Genomic DNA, 25,582 nt, shown 5'->3' with positions numbered 1-25,582 from the left:
TCCAAACCCCTCTGGGATGCAGGATTGACATCGCTGGTGTATTATTTAATCTCACAAACTACAACCCCACCAGCAAATCCCCCAGCTCCTTGTGCCCAAATTACCTTGTTTGTCACCACAAACCCATCCTGGATGTTCATGCAAGAGTGCAGCTCCCATTCTGCAGCCCTGCTGCTGCTCTTGTAACAAAAATCCAATTTCTGGGTATTTCAGTTGAATTTCAGCCGCTATCCAAGTGAGATTTAACCAGACAGGAATGTAATGCAATAAGTCAGTGGAATGGAAGACTGTTATTCGCTTTTTTTTTTTAAATATTAAAAATGCAAAGTGTAAATAATCTGGGGGAAAAAAATTAAATCAGAAACCCTGAAATTGCTTCCATGAGTGCAGATTAAGTTGGAAAGAATAAAACACAACTCCATGGGCAGACGATCTCCAGAGGCAAATCGATAACTTTTAAAGGGCATATTGACCAGTAAGAATGAACCTTGGGAAAAGAGCTAAAAATGAAAAAATATCTAGTTGACAAATTATTTAAAATAAGGATTTTTCAGCTTCTTGATCTAAAGTACAGTTAAACACAGTGATCTAAACATTTTGACTGCAAATCCCAGGTCAGGTTACAGCCTGATGCTAGCAAATGTTTTCATTATTGAGACTTTGCTTGTGTAATGGAAGTTGTTTTAAATTTACAGCAGACACTCTTGAATTAATTCTGAATTTCCTTTTATATGAGTAAGATCACATTTTCTGCAGGGATTTAAATTTTTTTAACACATTACCAATTTCCCCTCCATTAAAGAACAAAAAATCTGTTAACATCAGCCTCTTTTGTTGCCCATTTCCATTTCCTCTGCCTCTGATGAAATGAAATCCTTAGTGAAGAACCTCATTGGCTGTAGTTTACCCTTTCCAGTTATTTTGTATTAAAGATTCAGAAAACTAGTACAAGTAAGGCTCTGCTCCTGAATGCTGGCCCAACACAGAGGTTAACATTCCTCTTCAGGCACCATGAGCAAGACCCAGGAGTTTCCTGGGGATATTTTTGGAAAGGGACAGTCAAAAGCTGCCATTAATCTCCATGTACGTCCCTCCACAGCCCCCATGCTGAAGCTGCAGCAGCCCAGCACTGCCAGGAGCTGCTCAGGTCTTTGGCAACTTTTTAGTGTCAGAGAACCACAGAATCACTAAGGTTGGACAAGACCTCTGAGATCAAGTCCAACCATTCCCCCAGCACTGCCAAGCCCACCACTGACCCATGTCCCCAAGTGCCACATCCACATGGCTTTTAAATCCCTCCAGGGATGGGGACTCCACCACTGCTCTGGGCAGCCTTTTCCAGTGCTTTACAACTGTTTCTGTGAAGAAATTTTTCCTAATATCCAACCTAAACCTCCCCATGTGCAACATGAAGTCATTTCCCCTTGTCCTGTTGCTTATTACTTGGGAGAAGAGACCAACCCCCCCCTCACCCATGAATATTCCTGCTTGGACTTCAAGGCTCTGCTGAACGTGGCCTTTCAGCAACCATCCTGATGCTAAGAAGCTTTTTCTGGACAGAAGGAGAGCATGGCACATTTCCATCGTTCTGGGAAGAGATTTTTACCAGGAAATCAGACTAAGACCCAAGTCAAAAAGGCTTAAAGTAAACCAGAAAAAACCATAATGCCTGGCAGGTGGAAAACTTGGGTTTTCCCACGTGGAGCACGGGGTGCCCAGCACTTACCATTAAGAAAGGAAGTGTTTCTTCTGGGAACATCTCTGCTGACTCCCTGCTGCTGGCTGAGACCCAAACTGTTTCCTTGGGATGGCATCACCATTGGGGGAAGAAAAGGGGAAACCCCTGCACGCCTTAAGGAAACTGAGAGTGAACATCCCTGTGGACTGAAATCCTGCCCACGAGGTCCAACCTTAAAGTGCTTGTGACCCCCACATGTGTTGGGGGTTTCACAGTGGGAGGATGAGATTTGCCTCAAAGTAAAGGAGGTTTTTTGTGCCTGGCCCCCAGCACAGATCCTGGTGTGTGCCTTTACCACCAGAACACGCAGGGAATGCCTTTGGCTTGTCCTTCCCAAATACATTGATGAAAACAATCCCAAAGCTGGGCTGTTTCTGCTGCTCTGCACAGTGTCCTGCTCGTGACTGAGCTAAGCTGAGCCCTGTGCCAAACTCATCCTGTGCTTTGCTCAGCCCCAGGGAACCCACAGAGAGCAGGAACCCCAACGATTTCCAGGATACCCAGCTCATCCTCTCCATCAAAGCACATAAAATAGCTGCAAATGCAGGACTTCTGCAGCCTCAAAACAGCTCCACACACACTTTTCTTGGGGTTTTTTATTACAGTCTCTCCCCTCTCCCCCATTTTCACAAGCCCCTGGCTTGGTTGGCAGTCAGAGACATTAGGAGACCAGCGGATGGACAGGGGCTCACAGTGAGGCAGTGAGATCACAGAGAGCAATTTCCTTAGGAAATAAACCTAGGGGAAAAGAAACATTGTCATTGTTTATCTTCTTCCAGCAGGGTCTTGTTTTTTCTTTTGAAAAAGCCAGCAGTGCAGCAAACAGCTTCATGAATATACAGATTGTTTTTGGCAACTACCAATTAGCAAAGAATGTGTTCATGCAATCCCCAAGCAGCAATTTCCCTGGGAATTTCTTGTTTTGAACAAGCCATTTTCCATTACAGAAAATCCACACAATGACAAATAGTTCTTGCTGGCTCTTGTTAGTGGAGGGAGATGGGAGGAGGGCAGGCAGCCACCCTGTTACTGGGGTCTTGGAAGTTTTGGGCACAGACAAATAAAAAGAGGGACAAAACAGAAAGAAAAAATGTCCTGGAAAGCACAGAGATGTCACTTGTGGGGCTCATTCCTGCCACTGCAAACCATACCAAGGAACTTTGGGGTATTATTCATGACAGCCTATGGCAAACACCTACCTCCAGGTAAATCCTACCCAAAAAGTCCCAGGCTGAGGTTCCCCGCAGCCCCTATGACCCCTGCAAGCCCAGCCTGAGTCCTTGCACTGACCATGCAGCCTGGAGAAAGAAACACAGCACTCAAGTCTTCCAAGCATCACTTCACAGCTTTGCCTGAGACACAGTGAATGAACCACAGGTCAGGGAGACGAGGCACTTGAAGTCAGCTATGATGGACAGCTTTTTATTTCCCAATGTTTCCATTTAACAAAGTGCTACATTCCATAGTTACAGGATGAGGAGTTGTTCCTGTCAAAATAGAAAACCACAGGGAAGCACGAGGACTGCTAATGCCACTCTGTGGAAGCAGTGCAGTCCAGAGAAGCCTCACCAGGGTAAACATCTGGCCTCGGAGACACCTTCAGGAATCCGCAGCTGTGTAGCGGAGGTGCATTCCATCAAGGCAAGAGCTGCCAGGCAGGCTGGTTCCTCCTGTCAGAAACGGGGCTGGAGGTGCCAAAGCTGTTGTGGGATGCCTGCAATAAATTCTGGCTTGTGCTATCAGGAAAATGCACAAGAGAGGTGAGTGACCCGTCCTGTGTGGAGTCCAGGGGTTGTTATTGCTGCAGTGAAGGCGCCGTCGCAGCCGTGCCAATGGCACCACCCTCAGCACTCAGGGCTTGCAGTGCAGCCAGCACGGAGGGTGAGGAGGGCCCTTCGTGGCTGCTTTCCTTGCCCTGCTTCTTCCAGAAGGATCTGCTGGTTTGGCAATGCAGAGGTACAGATTAAATCAGCAGTGTTAGGCTGTTGGAGCTTCAGCTCCCACCTGAACCCCCCCATCCCCTCCCTGCTGCCGTCTCATCGTTTCAAGGGGATGAATCAAACTCCAGGAGCTGTGCAGAGAATATTTTTAAGAGCCCAATCCAAAGTCTATTTGCCTTGAATGAGAAGGGAAGGGGCTGAGTGGTGCTTGTGCTTTAAGGACCTGCAGACACTGCACTGATGCCAAGGAAATGCTGTCTGAGCTACAAAGGCTCCCACAAACTTCCTGTGAGCCAAAGGCTGGTTCTGACTGTCCACCTTGCTTCCAGGTTAAGCTGAAGACTTGGAGAGCCTCCAGGGCTGACCAAAACCAACTGTTCCACAGAAACTTCCACTCCAAATGGCCATCAGTTGGCATCTCTGCACTGCTGGGCAGCTCAGGAAGTTGGCCAGCAGTGGTCAGGTCCCATCCTTGGGTGAAGGATTTCAGAGCCAGAGTCAGGCCTGGCAGTAAAGATGGACCACAAGAAAAACCTTTGGCCCACCTGAACAGCTCCTAAGCCTGCCTCCAGACCAGAGAGCACAGACCAGAGAGCCCACACTGATGTGTGCATGCAACTGGGCCTCCCTTCCTTGCTGACTTCCAGCATCCAAGCCACCCCTGCCATGTCCTCTCTGAGGGAAGTTTGGTTCTGGGGACACCAGGGCCCCCCACGGATGCAGTAAAATTTCATCATTCTGACTGGCAGTGTTGCCTCTAATTCCTTAAATTCATTATGCTGGAGAGGGAGAAGAGAGACAGGGAAACTGATTGCCCCTGCAGAAGGCCAGTGTTTCCCAAACTGTGGATTTATTAGCACAACAAAAGGCCACAGCACCTCCCCACCCGCCTTCCCAATCCATCAAATTGGCAACCCATCCATAAGGATCCTTCTGAGCTGACAGAGCTGGGGTACTTAAACCAGCAGCCTGCAGCCTTGCTCAGCCATCCCTCCTCCTCCTCGTCCTCCTGACTGACCCAGCAGCTCTGTGTTTTACAAATATTTAACCTGTGCTCCAGGACAGACTCCCCTCTTGCAGAGGCCAATGCCCCAATGCTCTTTCTTGGTGTCTCCCGGGCTGGACCAGGGTAAAGCATTTCAAGAACACCTTGCAGCTGCCTGTTAGTCTTGTTTTCAGTATCCCTGGCCCTGCACCTAAAAGAAAAGCCTTTACAGAGGTGATTTCCAGCAACGTGGAAAGAGGAAAAGTCATTTCACTTTGCAATCCCCACCATGCCTTGCCAGGAATAAATCATCAAAGAGCCTGAGGAACAACATTTCCCCATTCCCAATACTGCAAGACAGCCAGGAATGCTCACCTGGACTATTAACACCTCCCAAGCACCTCCAGGCTCTGAGAGACTTAGGAATGAGAAGGAAATAGAGAGAGATCAGTCTGGAAGGAAAACTTCATCTTAACATGGAGTGACCACTTACTATGTGAGAAAGATTTTGGATTTAATGGTGTATTGCCAGTCAGTGCCTGTTAAAGATTGGGGGGGCAAGGCAAAATCCTCCTGGCTGAAGTTTCAGGAACAAAAGTGGAAGAGATGCACCGTGGAGCCCTGTCTAGGGAAGCCTCTCCTGGAGGGATTAGGATATGAAGACCTCCCCCATCATTGTCTTCCCAACCTGCTCCCCATGCACCCAGCAGGATGAATGGGTGAGGTACCACGCACAGCTGTTGGACTGGAAGACTGAGCATTAGGAGCAGCATTTTGAAACCAGGTTGTCCCACCTGTCCTTGTCCGGGTGACTCAGTGGGTGTCACAGGCTCACAGGAGAGTGCCTGGGCTCTGAAGAGCAGTGGTTGTTCAGAGCTGAACATCACATCTGATGACTTAATGTCCAGAGGGGGCCCTGACCCCCTCAAGAGAGAGCTCACCTCGGGAGGGTCTTCTGAATGTCCCTCTCTGCCTTGCAATCCTACTGACACTTCCTCGAGAAATTTGCTCACCATCCACCTTTCACCATCTGACAGGCCTTTCCACCTTCACAGGGAATGAAATCCTGCTCCTGCCCCTGCTCAAACTCTCCTCCCTCCCACTTCTCCAAAGGCTCAGTGGGATTTGATCTCAGCAGATGTGTGGTGTGCCCTTATTTTTCTGATCAGTTCTCCTCTGGCAACAGTCACTGTTCCTTGCATGAAGGATGATTCCCCACAGAACAGCGATTCCCACCTCAGAAACATGGATGTTCTGCATTTTAGATTGAAGTAATTCCACAATGGGAAGCAGAGGTCAATAGTGCAGCCCTTTTTCTGGCTATTTTGACAGCATTTCTGTGCAAAGCTACATTATTCTCCTCTGCTCGATGCCTTTGACACCTCAGGCACTGTCTCCCTCTGTACCCAGGGCTAACAGGGCACCTCCACAACCCCCTGCATCCATCTGTCCTATGAATTCACCTTTCTACCCATGGTCAGGGGTTCCCAGGGTGGTCACCTCACCCCCCACAGCTGACATCTCTCCAGCTCTTGCTGTTTTCCCACATTACCCACAAATCCATCTCTCAATTGTGACTGCCACCTGCTCCACAACCTTTAGTGCCTTTCTGTATTCCGTGGTCTGGAGACCAGTTGCCCAGGGAACCTGTGGATGCCCCATCCCTGGCAGTGTTCCAGGCCAGGTTAGATGGGGCTTGGAGCAACCTGGGATAGAGGAAGGTGTTGGGGTTGGAACCAGGTCCCTTGAAAGTCCCTTCCAACCCAAACCATTCTGTGACTCTGTGAGACAAGACCCATCCAGATCCCCCAAGAATGCTGCTCATGCAGCTTTCAGGGGCTGAAAATGCAATTTTCCAGTGGGGTAAAGGGATACAGAGGCTCCACTCTCATCCCTATGGGAATGCAGCCTTGGAAAGAGAAGAACCTGGAACTAGTGTCCTTCCAACAGGAGGCAGAAGCTGGGGAAGTCTCTGACCTGCCTCTTCTCTCACCTCCTTGCACACTGACCAAAAGCCAAGAGATCCAGGCAAGACCACCCGTCAGTAGGTGAGCGCTGGTATTTATTGTGCTGTAACAGACAGTGCTGGTTCAAAATGGACAAGGAATTTGGTGGTGAAATCAAGTGCTGAGGCCATTCCTGTGTGTCTCCAAGCAGCGTGGAGCAGAGCTGAAGGAAGAAAGGGGTGAGAGTGAGGGCACCCAAGGGCAGAAATGTGCTTCAAACTGTATCAAGAACCCTGTACATGGGCACTTCTCGAGCAGCCAGGGATACAGTTCAGGTTTACAACTCATTAATTAAGCAGAGCAGCTAATCTTAGCACTAATGAACTCTAGCTCAGGTAATGTGACATTTAAAATGAATTGGACAGAAGTCATTCACAGTAAAGATTTCCATTCCTGGGATGAGTGAGAGCTATTGTTATGATTAGATTACTGCCAGCCAGGACTAAAACAGTACAGCAGGGCAAGAGGAAAATAATCATCCATATGGATCAGCTCCAGCTGTGGCTCTGAATGAGGTGCCGGGGGCGAGTGTGAGATCTCCACTACTGTATCAAAACAAACATCACGGGTGGCACACGTAGAGCGTAGCATTGTCATTGGGCTGGGGACACCACCCCTGCCCGGGGCAGCCGAGGGAGCAGCGGCGCAGCAGAAAAGTCGCTTGTTCTTCTTCTCCCCCTCTCTCCCTCCCTCCTCTGAAAAGTCACAGGCTCTCCCAAGGGCACTGCAGTTCCACTCAAAATTCGTCTTCAGAGCTGTCGGCCAAGAGCATGACTCGGTCCTGCATGCTGTTAAACTCCCTCTGCTGGGGGAGGAAAACAAACGTCAGAGAGGTCCACGTGCAAAAAGGAACAAAATGCGAAGAGAATTTGGGTGCCCCCATCCCGTGACCGCGGTGTCCACGACACTCCAGCTCAGACAGACCCTACCCAGGCCGTGTCTGCTTTACAGCCAGAAGGGTTCACAGTTTCCACACCTTCCCCTGGCAGTTTCCATACCTTTCTTTTATGTCTCTTTGAGCCGTTTCTCCTCCGGCGATTCATAATCTTAATGCTGTAGAGTGCTCCCAGGATGAAGAGGGCTCCAGCTATTCCAACTCCCACAGGAACCAGCATCCCCGACATGTATCCTGCCTAAATGGAAAAGAGAGAAGCAGAGCAACACTCACAAAACCAACCTTTCAGAGTCACTTTCACCAGCCAAGGACTGCAACATATCCCAGTGGTGATTTCCTCAAGGTTCATTGGATTTGAGTGCCCATCACCTGGGTGCACAGGATGATTCCAGCTTCCAGGGCCTAAGCAAGCCCTGCTCCTGGACCAAGCTGGTCACCACCCCAGCTTTTTCTGACAGACAGCTACTGGTGACAGCTGAGACCCTGCAGTGCTTGCTTGCCTTTAGGAGAGGGAATAATTTGGGTGAGTGTTGGGGTGAAGTTTCTGTCAATAGGGATGCAGGTGTGAAGGAAAACCTTGGCTGCCAAGGGCAGGTGATCTCGAGCCATTCCAAGGCCCCCTTGGCTATGTACTCAAAATCTTTGAGCCAAACACTTTGGCTTTGCATGGGAAGAGGTCTCTGGCATGACAGCAGGATGATGACACAGAGGGAGGGCACACACTGGCCTTAAGGGGAGCACAGCAAAAGTAAACTTAATTCAATCACTGTGATCTGTATGTTTGCACTGCCCATTAAAAAACTATAGACAGCATGACTAATCTAAAATTAATCTAAACACTTTAAATCCTTGGGAAAATATTCCCAAGTGCTTGTTATTTTATATTTTACTGCTTTAAATGAAAACAAACTTAAGTTTTAAAGTGCCAGATTGATTCAGCATCCTCAGCTAATTGGGGCTGAGGGGCTCAGTGTTGCAAGGGAGGCAGGTACAGCCTGGCTCCCCCCTCTGTAGCTCCACCTCCCCTCACACTGCAGCCAGAGTCCTCTGCTGTGCCACAACAGCTTCATCCGTGCCACTACACCCCCCAAAACAGATTTTATACCTGCCAAGGGACACAGGCACCAATTCTGAGGACTATCAGACAGCTCCTAGCAAGCCTCAGCCCATTGCTTACAACCACCTGTCTTCATCTCTGCTCTCAAAATACAGCACAGATCCACAGCACACACACCACAATTATTTCTCTTCCATGATCCACTGAGTGGGAGTAAAAATACAAAAGCTATTCAGGTGCATTGCCCTGCCTTTGTACACTTACCTGGAAAATGAAAGTAACTGCTTTCTCCTGGGGCAGACACAGTGCCAAGGAGGGCTGGTTTGCTCCCCCAAACCCCTCCAGATCCTACTCAGTGCTTTACATAGTAACACCTCTGTGTCTACACCCCAAAGCCTGAGGGATCTTCAGCTGCATAGTTCAGATTCCCTGAACACCCTCCCAGAAAACCCAGCCCTGTTCAGCTCAGGTGCTGGGAAGGGGCTGCATCCCTGAACCCAGCTCCTGAAAAAAGATGTTAGTGAGGACACAGCCTTCAGCTGTGTCTCTGTGAGGCAATTAAGGTGCCTTAATTGGGTCACCTAATTAGTGCAGTGTGGGGTTTTCTATTTCTGGAACTTTGCTGCTGGCATGGACAGCAAGGGGAGACTGAAAATGGCTTTTAGCTGCTGCCCAGTTGAGTTTCCATGTCAGAATCACAATGAACTCCTCAGCCTGTCTGTGAGCCTTTATCACACCTGACCAGCCCATGGCCTTTTACAGGTTACCCCCAGCACCCAGATCAAGGTTTTATACCCCAAAACCCTGTGATGTGATGCAAATCCAGCCCTTCTGTGTCTTGCAGCCCAACTTCTGAGGGCTTCTGCACCTGCTTGATAGAAAAACCCATTTCAAAGGCAGCTCCAAAGCCACTTTTTAACCCCTTTATGGGGAAAATGTTGCTTCTTCAGGGATGCTTTTGATACACCCCGTCCATACCCATGACCTTCCTGGCCCTATTGGGCTTGGAGATAACAGCAAGAGAACTTGAGAGGAACGTCATGCCCACTATTTGCCACACCAAATGCAGCATTTGCACAGTGATTGCAGGAGACCAGACATAAATCTGTCCCTGATTCTGTGCTCCTGGTCCCACAGTGCTCACACCTGAGGGACAGGGAAGAACATCTCTCAGGGATAGGCCATCGTGTGCTGGAATCCCCTTCTGGATGGATGGATTGTAAAACAGGACAGGGGCAAATGAGAGGGGCATGTAAGACTGGTGCTGACAAACTCAGCCAGGAAGAGGAGGGAATGGGTGAACAGGTTTATTTGCAAGTAATTTGCTACACCAGCAATTGGTTGGGGGTGGGGGGAGTGGTTTTTCTGGGCTTTTCCAAGGGAAAATGTGAGCCAGGTGAAAGATCTGCCGTTCCCCTAAGGAGGGAGGTGGCTCAGGAGTGAGTCTCTCTTGTACCTCAGTTACACCAGTTGATCCTCAGTTACACCAGTGCTCGTGCTGGGCACTGCCCCACGGCCCAGGGTCTGCCTGCATGAGGTTCAGACTCTCCAGAGCTCTGTTGGAGACAGGAACATGCAGCCCCTCTGCAACAGGGAAGGACAGAGGTGGCCAACAAGGCAACAAGAGGAAAAAAGTGAGAGCTACAGCTTCAGTGAGAAGACACTGATGTCCCCAAGCTCGTGCTGTGCCACGTGCTGGCATGAGCAGGTGACCTGTGCATGCTGCAATCCCTCCAGGCACACAACCAGCCTCGGTGGCTGCTCTTTACCTTCGCTGGGAAAACCATTCTCTGTCCTTTCAGCATCTCCTCTGGATGAATCCCAGGCCAAGGAGCTCTGCTATGAGCAGAGCTCGTTCTAGACTTGCCTCCTTCCTAGTGCAGGCAGAAAGGCAACTCAGCAAGGGCTGGGCAGGAACCCACCTTAAACCCTCCTGCTCCCCACTCCTGGAAAACAGACACCCAAACCTCGTCTCTCTGCTTTGGCTAGATGGTAAAAGTGCTGCTGAAATTTGTTGAGGACCACGTGGGAAGGCTGGGCTGGTTGGGTGAATCTGCCTGAGCTTAGAGATGTGTTTTCAGAGTTCACTATCACTCCTTGTGATGGTTTTTTTTTCTGCTGACTCTGATCCTGTTCAAGAATTTCCAATGCCTGTTGAGTCACAAAATGTTCTTGCTGTCACCTCATTTCCAGCTTCATGGCGCTGCTGTCAGCAACACAACACCTGGACAGCTTCACAACCATTTCCAAATGTCAGTATTTGCTCCAGGGCAGCAGAATTTAAAAAGCCATCACTGCCTGTGGCTGGCACAACTCTTGATTCCATGGGCCAGCCCCCTGTGATGCCAGGGAGGAATGATCAGGGTCTGTTACCTTGTCAGTTTTCCTGTGTTTGATCATTTTCCTTCCAGGGATTTGCAGCACATGGAGGTAGGAGAGGTCTTATCCAGAGGTACTGGAAAGGCACACAGCCCCTCACCAGAGAGTAGCACCAGAACCTCTTGATTTGGATCCAGGAATGAGCTTAGCACTTAGAGAAAAGGGGTGGAACTAAGTTACTTACCCTGGGGTCCCTGGAAACATTCCAGGTCAGGTTGGACAGGGTCCTGAGCAACCTGATCCTGATCTGGTGGAAGTTATCCCTGCTCAGTGCAGAGGGGTTGAAAGGTCCCTTCCAACCACAACTATTCTATGGTAAGTTAAGGGGAAATAAAAAAAGTAACTTGGGTTGTCTGACAAGGTCATTTTCTGGCGTAGAGAATCAATCAAACACCTCTGCCCTTCCTTCTGCCCTTAGTTACCACCCATCAGGGATGTATTGTGGATTCACACAACTATACACCAGCAGCATCTGGTTCATTTGCCTCCCAGAGAAAATTTTAAGCCCTTTCTCAACTGTCTGTGTAGAGATAAAGAACTGCACTGACAAGAACTTATTTATTCCTGCAAGTAAAAGTGGTTTTGCTTTGAAAGGAACTGAAACACTGAGCCTCCTACCTTATCTTTCAGCTTCTCCATCCAGCTTCTCACTGAAAAATAAGGAAAAATAGAAGCTGTAATCATGTTGCTTCTATTAATTAACAACAAATGATAGTGATAACATTAAAATAGACAGAAATTAACTTGACAAGCTGATAAGGCTGTACATTAGATTTCCTCTTTTCTCGTACATTAGATTTCCTCTTTTCTCATTCATGAGAAAGAGCAAATGCAACAAATCAACACAAGAAACTCTTGGAGTGAGTTGGCAGGCAAGTAGCTCACCTTTGCCTGAGCAATTCACATCTCAGAGTGATTTAAAAAGGAAGATAAAAACCCAGGTTGTGGGTTTTTGATCATCACTTCTCATACACACACTGGGGTGTCTGACCAGGAGAAAACCTTACAGTGTAGTTATCCCCTTCCACTGGCCTCCTCCACATGGATATTCTTCCCTGTATTTGGTCTAGCCTGTAATGATGGCTAAAAATGTATTATTCACTGCCTTTTAGTCCCCTGCTTTTCTGGAGCAGCCACTGCCTGCTCTGGGAAGTCACTGGAGCACTGGGATAGCACTGGAGGTGCTAAATTACTAAACCAAGCAAATTTATACTGCCAGCACTGCGACTTTCTTCTCCTAACAGTTCAATAAATCCCGTGAAATATGACAGCTGAGAATTAAAATTCAGTAATGGCAGGTGGGTGCAGGAGTCACACCACAGGGCACTGGATGATGTGTCTGCACTGCAACAAGGGCAAAATGCCCACAGGGATCCACTAGGATTTTAACAAATACCTGCTCATAGGTAGGAAGCAATAATCAGTTATATGTTGGTTTTTTCCGGGCTCAGCAACTGTGTTTTGTCAAGGATTCCCATCTCTCCAGGAGGACAGTGCTACAGGCACAAGGGGACTCTTGGATGCAGCAATGTTCTTCTGGGGGATATTTCTTCCAGGGCGCATTAAATCCCAAACATAACGCACAGTTTATGGATTTAGACCCAATTTCCAAGCTTGTTTTGTTCTAAAACATCCCTTCAAAGCTTGAATTAGCAGCATCAGAGTCTGCATGTGCACATAGAGCACTCAGAGCACCCTTCTGAAAGGAGCCTTTCTGTGAGTGGGGAGGGGGCACAGGAGGGCCAGCAGCAAATGGCTATTTCATGTCTCACATGTAACACAAGTTCAAAGCGATTTGAACACTTCCTTTGAAGCATTAGCAACGTAACACCTTCCAAACAGAAGGATCCCAAATTACCTAAAGGTGAACACGTGTGAAAGAGGCACAGGTGCACTTATCTCTGACAGGGAGCTGAGGAAAAGGATGAATTATCCAGGAGAGAGACACACACACAGCACTAGAAGAGGACAAGAGGTCTTGTTTTATCAACTCTTCCCACAATTAGCCCTGGCCTGCATAGGCTAAGCCATAAAAAATTTATGAAAGTGCCACCACCATCCTCCTCTGCCAGCCCAATCCTGCGTGCCTTGGATGTCACTCCCAGTGGGATCCCAGAGAGGCAGGAAACCCATGGTTCCCCTGGGCTGGGCTTCCAGATGTGGCACTGCCAGGAGGAGTGGTGAGAGTGGCTCAGCCACACAGCTGCAGACCCACAGGGCTTGGGGACAGCGTCCCCCGTGCACACCTGGACAGCCACACGTGCACCCACTGTGTGTGCTCCGTGTGCTCAGCTGGCCCAGACTCCAGCTGAGCACAAAGCCTGTTCTTACATCTTGCACAGCAATGATATGGGATCAGTGAGCTCATCAATAGGCGACCCACTTTCCTGCAGCTGAACAACGGCAGCAATTAACTCCGGAGTATTCCTGCCAAGGCAGAGGCAGGGGCTGAGCTAAGAATATCCTATTACCTATTTTTAATGAACACAGGTTCTGGCTTTGTTCCCCTCTGCTCCACAAAACAACAGCAGCCTGCCTGCTGGGGCCCACCAACTCCATAGTACAAATCTTTATTTGCTATTGCACTTCTGTTTCTTATTAAACCCAGCCTTGTTTCCAGCCATGCAGAGCAGGTCAGGTGCCTTTGGGAATCAACCCAGGCCACAGGAAAAACAGCCCAAGGTGATTTCTCCCTGACTAGGTGCCTCTCCAGGGGATGCTCTAATGCAGCCACAGACTCTGACCTCTGCTAGAGGAAAACAATGGCTCCAAATTAATGAGATTCAGGCAGCAGGAGGTCAGAAACCCTTCCATGTCCTGGCAGGACATGTCCTGCACCGGGAAAGAGCGGAGTGCAGAGCTGTCACAGCCAAGGTCCCGGACTCTGCAGCCTGTCAGGCTGGGCCAGGACAAGCCAAGGAGCACTGGATTACCAGGAATTACACTTCTCATGTCACCAATGCACAACACTGTTCTAACACCTGTGAGGAAATGACAAGCCACTGTGTCACCAAAACCAAGCTCTCGCTGCTCCAATGATTTACCCATCTGAGGACACCACAGGGTGCAGGTAGGAGAAAGAGCATTATTTCAAGTTAGAACTGATATCTATGCTAAGCAGCTACCATCAATTAATTCTGAGCTTCAGACTCTAATTATGCAACAGAATCCATAATTAATATTCTGAACTTGGTCTTGGGAGAGGAGCATTGCGGCTGGCACCTTCCCATGAAAACACAGCTCTCCCCAAGAACACCAGGTGACTTGCCAATGAGGCCAAGCAAATAATTAGTAAGAAATACTCTAGTCCATGTATTTTTCATCATCTTCATTTTTCCTCCTTCTTTGATCACTGAATGTCCTGAAGAAATTACAAGAGTCTCTGGGTGTGAATTACTAACAAGTGTCTGCAGTGCTGGCTCATCTTCCACGACACTTTAAGGATGGTGACCAGTCCAAACTCTCTGCCTCAACTTAATTTTGATCCCTTGGTTTTGTGGGGAGCTAAGTAAGATAAGCATGGAGCACTTCTGCAAATTACATACATAATCTGACATGTCCTCAGTGATTTATATAATGTCTGCATCTCTGCAAATTAATTTTAAATAACATATAGCTTAAGATTAAGCCAGTCAGGAGCACAGAGGAGGAGCACGGTCGTCTGGCATTGGCCTCAGAGCGGGATGAATTCAGACAGTTACAGATGCAATGTGCTATTTTTAGTCAGTTTTACCCAGCTTTCCCCTTCAGAATGTGCAGCCAGCTATTCAGAAGCTCTGGTGCCAGCTAAAGAAGAGAGGTTCATTTGCCAAGGTAAGCAGCAGCCTTTGGTGTCTGCCTGGTCCTTCCTTGGAGGGACCTGCCCCAAAGGGACAGTCACAATTCCCTGTGAGCAAAACCCTTCTGAAAGTTCAGGTTTTGGCAGATGCAGGCAGGAGGCTCAGGAAGGGACAGCAGGGGACATCTGAGGGTATATGGCACTGGATGCCCGAAATCAGAAGGTGCTCTGAGGTCTCCCCAGAGCCTTCTCTTCTGCAGGCTGAACACTCCCTCTCTCCCAGCCTGTCTCCAGCCCTCAGAGCATCTTTGTGGTTTCCTCTGGACTCGCTCAGGTCCAGGTGCTTTTTATGTTGAGGCCTTCACTCCTGATCTCCCTCCCTGCTGCTGTTCCAAGGACTGTCCATCCTCAGATAAGTTCTTTTACATTATCCAGGTCTCCTGTGCCCTCTTCTGTCCAGGCAGCTGCAGGGCACCGGGTGCCAGAGCCTGGCTCTGCCTTTCAGCCTCACCACAATGCACCATCAAATCTCTCATCAAAGGCTTTTCCCTGCTTCCCTCTCTACCCTCCTCTGAAATCAGGAGCACGAGTCCTCAGGGCCTCTTGCTTTGCCAACTTTTAGTAATCCTAATTGCCTAATTATCCACTCCAATGCAATGATAAAGCTGCTTAATAATTCTGTTCACTTCTCATTCATTCTCTCCCTTCCCAGATAAGAAAATGCAAAGACTTCTGGTGGAGATTTCAATCAATAATTCATGCCCTACTGCCATCAGTTCTGTCTCCTCCCTCCCCTCTTGGATGCCCTACTGCTTTGTCTTGTCACTTTGGTTTCATCTAATCAGCTTGTTTTAATCATATCCTCTTTTTTAATCATCAGTTAAAGCAATTCTGTTTTTCCATGGCACGTTATCGCTCATCCCTGCAGATGTCGCCTGGTGTTCAAATCCAGCACTTACAGCTTCATTCCAGAACTCCATCTTGCTCCTGATGAAGGTTCATCCATCACCATTTCTTTTAATAACTCTCCACCACGACCACCAGACCAGTGGTGAAAATGTGGCACCCAGGCTCCTACACGCTCTCCAAAGGGCAGGGAAAAAGGAGGCTTTTATGGGTAAGAATTAACCTGGGGATGAGGCAACCTGCCCCAACCATTACACCTGCAATTCCTTAAATGAAATAGGCTGAGAGGGCAGCACCAAACCTCACTCTGGGAAATCAGAAGATAACAGTCATGCTCTGAACATGGAAATATTTTGATCTAACAGATACTATTAATTGCTTTTGCATCTGTCTGAGGTCAGAGACATCCCTACCTCAGGAGCCAGAGAAGCTGTTTAGCACAGATCTGCCGTCGCCTTCTTCCCTAAGAAAGATCCATTCCCCTCTTCCACACCTGTCTGCTGCCCTGCTCTTCCCATTCCCCAGCATGACATGGCTGGGGTTTGCTGCTGCTTCTCACTGGGGCCAAAAACTCATTCCTATTCCTCATTCACAGAATCACAGAACGGTGTGGGTTGGAAGAGACCTTAAAGCCAATCCAGTTCCACTCCCTGCCATGGGCAGGGACACCTTCCACCATCCCAGGTTGCTCCAAGCCCCATCCAACACTGTCAGGGATGGGGCAGCCACAGCTTCTCTGGGCAACCTGTGCCAGGCCCTCACCACCCTCACAGTCAAGGATTTTTTCCTGGTATCTAATCCAAAACTGCACTCTTTCAGCAAAGGAGAGCTGCTTAAAGTGTAAAAAATAAGGAAAAGATTGATTACTTTCAATCAGTCTGTACATACCAAGCCACCTGCCCTGTTCCATTACAGATTTCACCCCTTTCTTTTGCAGGTTGAACTTTTTTCCCAAATGAGACTTGTGAAAACAATTTTGCAGAAATGCTTCGTGCTTCATCTGCTCAGCTCTGACAACTTAATGGCACAAGGGTGCATCAGCTCCTTTCCCTTAAAAAAGCACAATTTTCAATTTACTTACTAGCACAAATAAATAATAAAGAAAATGGCATCTGGAAGGCAGCATATTTTTAATTCCAGAACAACTACACCTACCTGATGGGAATGCTGATGCATGAATTGCCCAACTCAAAAAGACTTGAACAGCTGGATAATCAAACAAATGTCAAACCGACAATTACCATTTATGTTTTCAGATAAAAATTTTGCTTGGGTGAACTTTGAATTAACCCAGTGAACTTTAACAGTTACCATGGCACTGCCTGTTCTCAGAACTGTACCATCCACACCCTTTTCCCTGTCTGTCCAGCTGCAACCCCAGCCTGGCTGCACACCTTCACCTTCTGCAACCTGCCCAAATCTCTTGGAAGGGAAATGGAGATGGGGAGACAACTCACCACACTCACCCAGAAAGTAGGAACTAAAACACTCTTCCCAGCTCCTTCCCTGACCTTATAACCCCTTTGACACTCCTTTCCCCATGGCATTAGGTCTGGTTCCTCCTTTTCCTTTTCCTTTGCACTTTTTAAGCTGTTTTCCACTTCGATCTGCCCACAGTAAGTAGCCCCTTGCTGAAGCTGGCAAAGGCGCTGCCCTTCTGCCTCAGCATTCCTCTGTGAACTCATTTCTTCTGTGAGGCCTTCAAAACACATATTGACACCTACACACTATTTGTCTCTCCCTCAGTGGCCCCAGACAGGCACAAGATGTTAAAACCAAGCCAAGGTACCAACTCTCCCATTATCCTAAAAGGCATCAGTAGGACGTTGCTGTGAACTGGCTGTCACAATTTGTTGTGTGATTAAATATTTACTGGATCACACTGTGTTCAAAGGCTGTGTCTGCTCTGGGAGAGGAAATACAAACTTTGTTCATGGAAATGGCAATGCCTCTGCTGGAGCACGTGTGGGAACAGCTTCTCCCTCACTCTGCCCTGGCACAGCTCCCGGAGCAACACGGGGACTTGCCAGCAGTGAGAATCCACCCTGCTCATGGGTCTTCTTGTCTGCTGAAAATGTTCACATTCACCAGTTTTCAGAGAATCACAGACGGGTTTGGGCTAAAGGGACCTTAAGACCCATCTGGTTCCAACCCCCTGCTGTGGGCAGGGACACCTCCCACTATCCCAGGTTGCTCCAAGGCCCATCCAAGCTGGCCTTGAACACTGCCAGGGATGGGGCAGCCACAGCTTCTGTGGGCACCCTGTGCCAAGGCCTCAGCAGCCTCACAGCCAGGAATTCCTTCCCAATATCACGTCTATCCCTGCCCTCTGGCAGTGGGAAGCCATTCCCTCTTGTCCTGTCACTTTATGCCCAGTAAACAGTCTCTCTCCAGCTTTCCTGTCAGCTCCTTCAGACCCTGCAAGGCCACAGTGAGGTCACCCCAAAAGCTTCTCTTCTCCAGGCTGAACAATCCCAGCTCTCCCAGCCTTTCCTCTCATGAGCCTTGACTTTGCAGTTTTAATAACCTTTTTAAGGTGGCATTTGTGTGCTCTTTGTTTACATACCCACTATCCAAATAGAACTACAGAGAAGCAGCTGCTGAAGAGCCAGGTTCTATGAAAGAATGCTTTCCAGGCTTTTCCAGTGCTTTTTCCAGAGCACTGATATACCTCTTCCAGACTTTTTGCTAATCCCTGCACTCTCAATTCTAAAATTTTGCCATACAATTATTTTTTTCTCAGAGGTCTCCAGTAAAAAATTTATTAATGGTTTATTCTTCCCATGATTCATCTGCTGGAGCAGGTGAACTTCTTCAGCCAAAATTTTCTTAAAAACCCTGGGGCAAGCACCGTGGAAAAATCGTGGTCCAAACAGTTAAAATTGGGTAAAGTTATCAAGAACTAGAATACAACAGAATATAAATCCAGCAAAATTTCATGATTGGCATGGCTTGTGCAGATTTACATGGCAATGCCTTGAGGGGAAACATTACCCTCAGCCAGCAAGTGCCATCAAGGCCAGGTTGGATGGGGCTTGGAGCAATCTGGGCTAGTGGAAGGTGTCCCTGCCCACCACCTTGCAGGGGGGTGTGAAGAGAGAGGGTCTTTGAAGTCATTTCCAACCCCAACCACTCTGTGATTCCATGATCTCAACCTCGCTGACTGATTTTTGGAGAAGCTTTAAGGTGCACCGTGATCCTTAGTTTGCCATTTCCTGATTTACAGCAGCCGAGGATGCAGCCCTAGAAGAGAAATCCCTCCCCCTGTCAGCAGGCTCTGTGTTGTCCTTTCCATCTGCCCAGGTCCCCTCAGGAATCAGAGGAAACCAGCCCATCCAACACGGGCACGGAGCCGCTCGGAATCTGTCGGGAAGCTGCGCCACCCCATCCCACTGACAGAGCTGAGCTGCACAACCAGTGTGGGGATCTCCATCCTTACATCCAGCCAATATTTCAGCTCTTCCTGGCACCAAGTCCCCCTAAAATCACTGCTGGTTTTCAGGGATGACTGCAGGGTTTGAGCCTGTACAATTACAGGAAAAAGCACAAGATGGAACTCGGTCCCGTGCTACCTTTTAATGCCCATTTTACACCGAGCCTGTTTTCTGCTCCATAACCCAGCACCCTCTCCCATAGTCTGGCAAAGACAGATAGAGTTTTGCAAATTAAAACTAAATGCCAGGTTGCAGTGATGGGAGGAGTGGAAAAAGTGGAGAAGCTGCAGATGGAGAGCACCTCACCCATCCCTCTGCTCCAACAGCATCTCATTTTAGCTGGAGGACAGCAGCAAAACAGGGGTGCCTGTTACTTGATGAAATACCTTCCAAACCTCCAGCTGAAGCCACGTGATACCCCCCTATACTGAGAGGAGATGGTATTTCTCATTCAGCCCTCTCTAAATGCAAACCACAGAGATCTCCCTGCCCTCCTGACGGAGCCCATGGCCTTATCTCCTTTAAAGGATCAGCAGCTACACAGCAAAATTTCCTTTTGTGCTTCAGTTTACGTCTGATATTAATCAGGCTCGGAAAAGATTCTTGGTTTGCTTTCTTCCTTCCATAAAGAACAAAAGTAATTTTCAGAATCCTATTTCCTGGGGACACTGTATGAAGGATTTGCCTGCAGCAAGGGTTGAAATAGGGGATTTTCCATTTCTGTGTTTAAGAAAAAGGATATATTTTTCTTATTTCAAGTTTTGGCCTTTATTTCATCTGTCAAGATGCAGCACTCCCCATGAAATGACATAAAGATCAATAAAGGATTAAATGGTTGGAAACAAAAATGACGGAGTTGACCTTTGAAGGAAAAACCAGGTATTAGACTGTGTTTTCAGCAAACAATTATTCCAGTAATTAAACCACAAAGCCCTGAGCATCGATCAGATGCTAAAAATAAGATCTGATTATCACAGAGACTCATTTTCCTGCAAATACTTGGGAAGAGCAGCATTGTCCAGTGTTAGTCCCAAAAGGAAAATGAACTTGCTGATGTTTGCTAACAGGACAAGTCTGATCCCACATTCCCATTGCATCCAGAACTGAGCATCAATTCCCACTGTGATTCGATTCTCTTGTGATCAAACACCAAATGGGGACTTAAAGTTCCTGACACCCATTCCTGACTTCTTGTATAACTATGGACAAGTAAATTGATCTCTTAGTCCATTTTCCATCCTTACTATGGGAATATTAAAGATAAAATAGATCATATCTAGTAGGTCCCTTGTGTTTCTTTTCCTTGTGTCAGAGCCTCTTCCTTCATGTTGTAATAGCCCCTACTGTAGCACCTCCATCTGTATGGGATGTTCTGGGAGCTAAGACAGTACAAATACTAAATCACAGTAAAACGGGATTTTTTGGAAACAAATGTTCTTTAGGATGGCATTATTTTAAGCATCTTGTTCCAACCCCCTGCCATGGGCAGGGACACCTCCCACTATACCAGGTTGCTCCAAGCTCCATCCAAACTGACCTTGGACATTTCCAGAGATGGGGCAGCTTCTCTGGGCAACCTGTGCCAGGGCCTCCCCACCCTCACAGGGAAGAATTTCTTCCAAGTATCCCATTTAAACCTGCCCTCTTTCACTTTTCCCAAAACTATTCCCAACTACTTTTAATGTTCCAGCTACACTTATGGGAATGGGCCCTCAGAAAATCACAGAGGCAAAAAGAAATGAGCAAAGGGCAAAGCAAACCAAGTGAGGAGAGAACACAGATGCAGCAGGATCTTACAAGCTGCACAGAGATTTAGCAGTGTGCTTACACTCCCAGTGATTTATTCCTCTGCCTACAAATGGCTGAGTCAGTGGCAGATTTTATCCCCTAAAAAGCCAGAAAAACTCCAGGAATTACAGCAGTCCTTGAAGGGCGGGTCCCTGAGAAGGTCCCAGGAGAGCTGGGGACCGGCTGATGAGGCTCTGATCTCCAGGAAAGCGATGGCACAGAAACGCTCCGTGCCTGGAAGTGAGGCAGACAGGGAGGTAATGGCACAGGGCATGGAGCCAAGGCGGTGGGAATGAGCCTTCCACTGCCTGCAATGCTCCTGGAATGAGCACTGCCACTCTCAGTCTGCAGCATGTGCAGTGGGGGAGGGAAGCACTCAGTTTTCACGTCCCTTGAAGTGATGCAAGAGAGGGCTCAGCCAGCAGCCAGCAGACAGCATCTGATGCATCAGGAAGTGTTACTACAGCACTGGCTGAAATAGAATATAAATCAGAGACATCACTCTCATCCTACCAGGCTGCTTGGTGCCTACAGGAACCAGAGTGGCTGTGGGCAGTCACCCTTCCACTGGCACCAGGGTGATGGATCCATTCCCAGCAGAAATCGGCCCCTCCAGGGGACATGTGCTCACTCCCTGCTGCTGGCAGGCCCCACACAGAGTCTGACAGCTGCCTTAAAATGATTTCCCAGGGGAAAAGGCTCAGCTTGGGGAATATTTTGAGGTCATTTTGGAGTCACCTCTCAGGCAAAGGCTTTGGCCTCACTGTATGCTGTGCCCAACACTGGCAGCAGCCTGAACACCAGAGGAGCAGAGTGCCTGGGATGGGGTGAAACCCAGCACTACAAGTCTCATTTTTTGACATTGTGACACCTTGAAGCTCTTTTCTGACTGGGGACTGACATTTCCATGGGACATTACACTCTTTGGTCTTTTGTCACACCAAGGCCTTCACAGGGATGTGGGCTCATCCCTTGCCAGTGGTGTGGTGTCAGGTCAGATGTTGTGCAGCCTCCCTTGGTCAGAAACCTCTGCATTCTGATTTGTAACTCCAGACACAAGAAAATGTGCAAGGGAAAAGGCAGCTTCTGGTGGAGCAGAGAATCATCACAGGATCAGAGAATCACAGAATGGTTTGGTTGGAAGGGAACAACCAAAAGGGACTTAAAGACCATCTTGTTCCAACGCTGCTGCCAAGGGCAGGGACACCTTCCACTAGGCCAGGTTGTTCCAAGCCCCATCCAAGCTGGCCTGGAACACTGCCAGGGATGGGGCAGCCACAGCTTCTCTGAACTGGGATAACTGGGACAAACCAGGAAATTTAGTGCCAACCAAAACGATGGCTCTGCTGTCTTTTGTGTTGTGAGAGTGATGAGAAGCAGATGCTGTCCAGAGGGATTTGGGCACCTGGAGCACTGCTGAGTGCTCTGGGAAAGTCACTTCATGTCTCTGAGTCCTGGCTCCCCAAATACAGAAGAGGGTTAATGGCATCAGCTGCCTTTGAGAAGCATCTTGTGCAAGACCTGTTCTGCACACAGAGCTGGATACCATGACTTGTAGACCCCTCCCTGGAGCTGCACAAGGGGGATAATTATTCAGTTCTTCTATTTCTAAACATGTCAGTGCTTCGCGAGCATTGGAAAATGATAATATCTTGTTTGCCATAAATGCGGTAATTATAGCTAAAACTCTTCATTTACATGGAAATGACAAACAACAAATTAAAATCAAGCATCTACAATTAGGGTAAAAGCCACGGCAATTTGTTATTCTTCGCAAGAAATCATTTTTCACATCATTTACTGGGAAGGAGGTCTCATTACATAATGATATTTAGCTCTTCAACTACTTTTCAGCCTCGCAGCTTTATTAATTGCACTCACAACAGTTCTCTAATATAAACAAGCATCTTCATCTGCTGGCTGGGAATCCAAACCTGACAGCACTGACAGGACATACTGCATCCAGCTCTGGGGTGTCCAACACAGGAGGGACATTGACCTGTTGGAGTGGGTCCAGAGGAGGCCACCAAAATGATCAGAGGGATGGAGCAGCTCTGCTGTGAGGAAAGGCTGAGAGAACTGGGATTGCTCAGCCTGGAAAAGAGAAAGCTTTGGGGTGACCTCACTGCAGCCTTTCAGTACCTAAAGGGAGCTGACAGCAAAGGTGGAGACTATTTACAAGGGCCTGGAGGGACAAGACACGGGGGAATGGCCTCAAACTGATGGAGAGCAGGGCTAAATTAGATACTTGGAAGAAATTCTTCCTTGTGAAGGTGGGGAAGCCCTGGGCCACGCTGCCCACAGAAGCTGTGGCTGCCCCATCCCTGGAAGTGTTCCAGGCCAGGTTGGATGGGCCTTGGAGCAACCTGGGATAGTGGGAGGTGTCCCTGCCCTTGGCAGGCAGTGGAACTGATGCTCTTCAGGCTCCCTTCCCACCAAAACCATTCTGTGATTCTCTGATTCTATTTACAGCCAAACGGAGACCCAAAGCCAGCAAAGAAAATGGAGGGAAAGTCTGCAAATATCTTTGGCACAGGTGTAATTCCATGGGTATTTCTCAGTAATAACGACCCAGACACCTGATGATTGCAATCAAACAAAAAGGTTTCACTGAGTCTATACTGGCTGAGGAGAAAGCAAGTTTGACAGACAAAAATTCTTGCAGGAGGCAGAATGTGACTTATGCTGGTCTATCCAAATGAAGGAGCTACAAATACATCAGGCAGACAAAAGGTGGAAAAGGCAGCTCCATTTTTAGCTTGCATGGGGGGAACTGGCTGGTTTCAAACACTTTAACAAAACTCTGAAGGGAAATGCTTTAAAGAAGAGGAACAATTTTGACTACTGGCTAAATGGGCAGCTTCAAGGTGTGGGCCATGGTAGGACCTGGATTCTTTTGTTCTGCCCTTCAAAAGAGCACAAGGCCAAATTCAACCCCCGGAGAAGCAAACCTGGCTTCATGGGGCTGATGGTGCAGAACCATACTGGTGAGACTCAGCAGCAAACTGGAGCAGTGCCTGGCCATCACTTGGAGTCTGCAGCTCCTGGTTCCCCCTCAGATTTTATCTACACCTGAGACAGGTGCCCTGGCTTGACAGATTAAACACCAAACTAAGCACCAGCTCTACCTCCACATTCCTCTGGGCTTGTACCTCCAACCTAGGTCCTCATATACTAAGTCTGATTGCAGTGGAGAGGCTGTTCCAGGGGCTGCTGTGAAGCAAAACCTCTCTTTTCTCTGCAACACCTATTAACAGTTACAGGTGAGGATTTGCAGACAAATTAATATCCCAAAATATTGCTGAAGTTTGCTGCCACCCACTGAACCTTATAAAATCACCATCACCTCTCAGACAAGTTCTGCACAGCCCTGCAGGTGAAAGGGTTAATTTATCCTCTGCTATCCACATTTCCCATTTATTTCACACATGGCACAGAGCACTGTTCCTGTGTGACTCCAGTCTCTGTGGGGTTTGCTGCTGCTGCCCCAAACACACACCCAGTGCTGTGGCATTCTCCCATCCCACTCCTTCCCCTCAGAAATGAATGGATCCAGAGTTTCTCCAGGCGGATTTAGATAATCTGTAACAATTTACTTACCCGGAAAGGGCATTACCCTGATTGGAACAGGTCAGAGCCCACTCTCTGATTAGGACAGGGATATGATGTGGCTGTCAGAAGATATTTTGAGTATCCCTGAGTGAACTCCTGATTTTGCTGCCATCATCTGTTCAAATAACGAAGAAACAATTTGATGCAAGAGAACCTTCACAACATTATCTGGATAAAGCCTCAGAGGTCAATCTGCTTCCGAAGCAGCAGCAAGTGTTTATGATCTAAATGCTGATGGCTACTTGGTACTGCCTGCTGTCTAAAGACCACCAAATGGGCCAGGAAATTCTCTGCTGGCTTGACAAGGGTGGTCTCAGTCCTCTAGGAAGACAAACTCTGAAGAGACAGACACAAAAAGAAGTCACTGACAAAACCTGAGGAAGAAATAAGCGGAGGACATTTTTTAAACTCATTTTTGTAGTGGCCTGGTTGCACTGTGGTTTTAACGGAAAAGATATTTAGATTAGATGTCAGGAAGAAATTCTTGATCCTGAGGGTGGTGAGACACTGATAGAGCTTGACCAGAGAAGTTGTGGCTGCTCCACTTCTGGAATGTTCAAATCTAGGTTGGATGGGGCTTGGAGCAACCTGGTCTAGTGGAAGGTGTCCCTGCTCATGACAGGGTGTAGAAATGTCATAAGAGTCTATGATTCACTGTGAACTGCTCTTACCTTAGCTGCAGGACTAACAAATATTAGTAAGGAAAGAGGCTGGGGTTGTCAAAATCACCCCTTAGTCTTCTAAATAGGTAGCAGCAATTTTTTTGTTTTGAACTGCAAATATTCTGCACAGGGAATTCCCAGGGGAAAGGCTGCCTTTTCTACAGCACAAACAAAACCTCTACCACCTGAAATCTGAAATTCTTTGTAGGTACAGAAAACAATGAAACTGCAGAGCACTTCTGAAATTTAGTCCTAAACATGAAAAATAATTTACTGGCCTTACCGTATTATATTGTGAATCAGTTGACAGATTTGGGCAATAACTGATCTGGGCTAGTTACAGGTTTGATTGACAGACCCAAAGAAGTGTTGACTCAAACCAGCTCATCACAACATCCTGAT

At 47.9% G+C, this 25,582-nt stretch overlaps 1 protein-coding gene across 2 annotated transcripts in view; it reads right to left on the bottom strand.

The window, feature by feature from the left end:
- Positions 1–3,139: 3,139 nt before the first annotated feature.
- CUNH14orf37 (chromosome unknown C14orf37 homolog) overlaps positions 3,140–25,582 on the bottom strand; it is a 51,351-nt gene continuing 28,908 nt past the window's right edge. The window contains exons 5-7 of one of the 2 annotated variants that reach the window (XM_008637293.2): positions 11,619–11,650; positions 7,668–7,802; positions 3,140–7,474 (exon numbers count right to left, since the gene is read on the bottom strand). In XM_008637293.2, the coding sequence (XP_008635515.1) occupies positions 7,406–7,474; positions 7,668–7,802; positions 11,619–11,650 (236 nt within the window). In that variant the 3' untranslated portion in view covers positions 3,140–7,405. The remainder of the gene's footprint in view (positions 7,475–7,667; positions 7,803–11,618; positions 11,651–25,582) is intronic. The other variant, XM_017738909.1, reaches the window with a different exon arrangement.

The sequence above is a fragment of the Corvus brachyrhynchos genome, unplaced genomic scaffold, assembly GCF_000691975.1.
Source record: "Corvus brachyrhynchos isolate BGI_N302 unplaced genomic scaffold, ASM69197v1 scaffold245, whole genome shotgun sequence".
In the NCBI taxonomy this organism is placed as follows: Eukaryota; Metazoa; Chordata; class Aves; order Passeriformes; family Corvidae; genus Corvus; species Corvus brachyrhynchos.
The sequence above is the reverse complement of the archived record's forward strand: the minus strand, read 5'-3'. Positions and strand labels throughout refer to the sequence as shown.